Source organism: Dromiciops gliroides, chromosome 4 (genome assembly GCF_019393635.1).
Source record: "Dromiciops gliroides isolate mDroGli1 chromosome 4, mDroGli1.pri, whole genome shotgun sequence".
NCBI classification, from domain to species: Eukaryota; Metazoa; Chordata; class Mammalia; order Microbiotheria; family Microbiotheriidae; genus Dromiciops; species Dromiciops gliroides.
Window position 1 is genome coordinate 125,651,334 of NC_057864.1, and position 4,298 is coordinate 125,655,631.

Consider the following 4,298-nt stretch of genomic DNA (forward strand, 5'->3'; position numbering starts at 1 on the left):
TGTGTCTACTCTATAGATGGTACTCTAAAAAGGTTTGCTGTTGATGATGATAATTATGATATATGACAGATTTCCCCAGTGAGTCTTACAGTAGTCATCTTTTCTTTGAAGGAAATGTGTCAGGAAATCTATATACTATGACTGTAGTAATGAGAAAAATATGGCAATCTAGACACCTAACTATTCCATTCTATCTCCTTCTAGATCTAAAATCTTGCCTCAGATTAGTAATTCAGTCAATGGTGTATTTGAAACCCATATCAAGTAATGGCACCATTTTGCTGAAAATAAAAAGGATCAGAAAGTAAAGAAAGAAGATCTCTTTTTTTCTCCCCTCTCCTCCCTTCCCTTCCCCTCTCCTCTACCTTCTCCATCTCCTCTCTTCCCCCTTTTCTTCCACTCCCTTCCTCTCCATTCCTTTCTTCTCCTCTCCTTACCTCACCTTGCCTTCCCACAGTCTGATGTGAAGCAACCTTCCAGGGAGTCCAGCAACAATAAATACCACTAGTTCTACAAAACTGAATATTGTTGAATGAGCATCACCCATTTCTTCCTTTTTTCGAGCTCCCCTCCTCACACTTGCATATTCTTCAAGAGAAAAATGCATGCAATACTGTGTCCTAGGATAGTATCGGAGAGTCTAAGTCTTTGGTCTAGTTTTTATGGTCAATTCCAATTTTCTAAATCATTAATTTTCATTTTTAAATCAACATAGCAAATCATTGTATTAATATGAAAAACAGAACATTTCTCTCCTTCCTTAGCAGAAAAAATCCAGTGAATAATAATGAGAACTAACATTGATATAACACCTTAAAGTTTTCAAATTGCTTTATAGAAATTATCTCACTTGATCCTCACAATAATCCTGTGAGGTAGGCTTCATATGATCATTGTCATTTGATAGATGAGGAAACTGAAACTGGAAGGGATAAGTCAACTTGCCCAAGGTCTCTTAGCCATCAGAGGCTAGAGTCAGGATTTGAATTCAGGTCTTCCTAATTCCCAATCCAGCATTCTATCTATCCCACCAACTGGTTGCTTCCAAGGAAACAGCCAAACAAATGTAATGCAAATATAATGGGAAAAATAACTTTCAGCAGGAATTGAGGTTGAGAATGTCTTCTTTAGCTAGGATATGGTTGCCACAGTTTGCAAGGGGATGTTGTTGGATTTCTTTTCTTCTTTTATGGTGAGTATGCATTGAGAGAGTTTATTTAAGAACCAGTTAACATCCTGAAGGTCCTCTGGCCACCTCAGGTATGGTTGCCTCTGCACGAAGACTCGGATAGGTGGGTATTTCATCAGTTGATACTGGGAAAGGGATCCAGCTACCACCATGATGAGATCATTTTTAAGATCAGAGAAGTATCTGCTCTGAGCAAAATTGAAGGCTTCAATGCACCAGCCATCTTTGAGGAAATGCCTCGTCACAATGCAAATGGTTTTCCTGCTGCTCCAAATGGCATCCTGGATGTTGTCAATGCGGTCTTCTCCTGGGAGGAAGTCCCTTTCCTCAAAACACAGGTTAAATCTATTTTCAGAATTATACCGGGAGTCCAAGCGATTGAGGAGTGCATTCTGGACCCATTCAAAGTCTTTGGTACTGAAGCACAAATATGCATCATATTTGTACTGATCCTCTTCTACCCCCTGAGGATGGTATTTGAATGTGAGTCTCTGGACCATCTTATGCCAGAGATAAAAACAGAGCCCACGGAACTTTGTGAATGTCACAACTGCTGTAAGGAACAGAATCAAGGTGGTGGTGAAGAAGATGAAAAGTGAAAAATTAATAAGTTGTAGGGCTTTCTCTTCATCACAGTGCTCTATGGAAAATGAATAGAGTGAGACCCCAGAGAATGAGTCAGGGTATGTGCAGTAGACATCCTCAGGGGACCCAAACATGGTCACATTGGTTTGGTTCAGCCAAAGGATAAAATTTCTGGTTTCACACTCACAGATATATTTGTTGTGGGTTATATCTAGGTGTTTCAGTGATGCAAAAATAGTAGGGTCAGGGGATAGCAGGTGGTTGTGGGAAATAAGCAAGACTCTTAAATTTGCAGGTAGAACACCAGGAGAAAGAGATGTCAGCCTGTTACCATGCAGGCTAAGGATCTGTAATGCAGTCAGATCATTGAAAACACCAGGTGGAAGGAAATTAAGGTAATTATTGTTCAGGAAGAGAAGTTTAAGATGGGAAAGTCCCTTAAACACATCCCAACATGATCCTGCTTGCCAGACAAGTTGCAGCATATTTTCTGAAAGATAAAGCTGCTCTAAGGTATGGTTCTTTGAAGAACCATAATAGTGGTGGTAACAAAAGGAAAATCGATTTTTATTTAAAATGAGAATCTTTAGTTCTGGATTCTGAAGAAGAGTATAGAGATCCTTCAGATTTTCCAACCTATTTTCTGCTAACTCAAGGAATTCAACAGTTGCGCTGTTTTCAAGACTCACTAATTTATTGCCACTTAGGAAGGCAGTACTTAATCTGGGAAGAAAAGAAAGAGTTTTAATAGCATTATCACGAAGATCCAAAGTTTGTAAATTTTTCAAGTGTTTGAATGTCTGCTGCTGAATCACCCCAATATGATTTTTTTGAAGATCAATATAAGCAACTTTAGGCAGTCCATAAAAATCAGAATTGTAGAGTTCACCCAGCAAGTTATAGGACAGATTGAGAATCTGGAGATTGTCAAGGCCATAAAATGTTTCTTTAGCAATCTTGTTCACCTTGTTATATGAAAGGTTTATAAGTTTCAACTCTTTGAGGGTCTCGAATAGATGAAAGTTCAGGGAGAAGATAAAGCCATGGGAAATATCCATTTTTATCACTGAACTCATGCCCAGTGCAGCAAATGTGTCGTGATCAGGTTCAATTATGTTATGAAAACCAAACCCTCCACCCATGACATGGTGGTCAAGAAGCAAAGAATAAATCTTGGTTCCATTGATAGCGCCACAAAATTCTCGTATGATATCTACCGTCCAGCCATTGCTTGAGACATCCAGAACCTCAAAGAACATACTTTTGAAAGGATTCATGCACTCTTTCCAGTTGACCGAGACTCTGCTATAGAGGCCATTGGAAGCAAGACTAAACAAAGAGAATCTTTTCCCTTGGAGGAGCTCAAGATCTCTTTCACATATCAGGGATATTTCATTTAGAGACAAATCTATGGATTCCAAAGATTTCAGATCTCCAAAGGAAGGATGAAGGTGTAAACTTTGGATTTGATTTTTAGATAGGTTCAGTACAGCTAAAGAATTTAAATTTCTAAAATAACCATCTTTTAGAATGGAATCTGAGAGACCACAGCCAAATAGTCGTAGTTCAATCAAGTTGGGCAAGCCTTGAAAAGCATCAGTATGCAAAAACTGAATTTCATTCTTGCCAATATCTAAGATTTTAAGGTTGGGCAGGTTTTTGAAAGCTTCTCTCTCAATGGTCAGAGGAGAGAACTGAGCTCCTAGCTCTAGCAACCAAAGCTTCTCCAATAGAGGGAATGTAGTGGCATTAACTACCATGATGTTGTTAAAACCTAACAACAGCTTTATAGTGGTATTTGGCACTTGGGGGACTTCGGTAAGTTTGCAAAAGTGATATACAGCGAGTTGTCCATCAGCTGAACAAGAAGGAATTCCAAACACTGAAGTGACTTCAAATACCAATCCCAAGAGAAATGTAAGGAGGTGACCCATCACAATCCTAGAGAGAATAGAGGAAAGAACAAAAGATACTGGGCTATGTATTAAGAAGATCACAGAAAAGGTAGGGAACACAATGTTAGATGATATGATTGTTGCCAAAGGTGACACTAGGCTTAGAGATCACTTCCCAGAATTTGGGGACAAGGACATAGAATGCCACCCTCTGAAATTGAAGTTAATAAAATTTTTTAAATTGATGAAAAGAGTCAAACCCCTCATGTGATAAATGCTAGCTGCAACCAGGAGTTGTTTACCACTCAAGATTTTTTAGAATGGTGAGCCTTGAGGGGATCTCACCATAAGAATTCAGGCATGCTCGTCACAGGGCATGTGTCAAATTGCATATAAAATCTTAGTACATGATGAGGACTGATTGAATAAAGGTTTTCTGAATTTTAAATAATATTTTGTGTTTGTTTCTTGAATCCCATTACCTTCATATTGGGAACTTGTTCTTCCTAACCTTAGATACTTTGCTGGTTTTTGTCTTATATTACCTGGTAATTCATTCAAGATGCTTTGAAAACTGATTCTGCATCCATTAAATGGCATACCTCTTGTATCTAGCCCCTCAAGCATTG

At 38.6% G+C, this 4,298-nt stretch overlaps 1 protein-coding gene across 1 annotated transcript; it reads right to left on the reverse strand.

The window, feature by feature from the left end:
* Nucleotides 1-944: 944 nt before the first annotated feature.
* TLR5 (toll like receptor 5) lies at nt 945-3,720 on the reverse strand. The gene has a single exon (XM_044004225.1). It carries the CDS (start codon nt 3,706-3,708, stop codon nt 1,132-1,134), a length of 2,577 nt encoding a protein of 858 aa, XP_043860160.1. The 5' UTR covers nt 3,709-3,720; the 3' UTR covers nt 945-1,131.
* Between the last annotated feature and the right edge of the window lie 578 nt (nt 3,721-4,298).

What these genes read in the sequence shown, in the direction of transcription:
- TLR5 (XM_044004225.1), bottom strand. Translation starts at nt 3,708, where the DNA reads ATGGGTCACCTCCTTACATTTCTCTTGGGATTGGTATTTGAAGTCACT.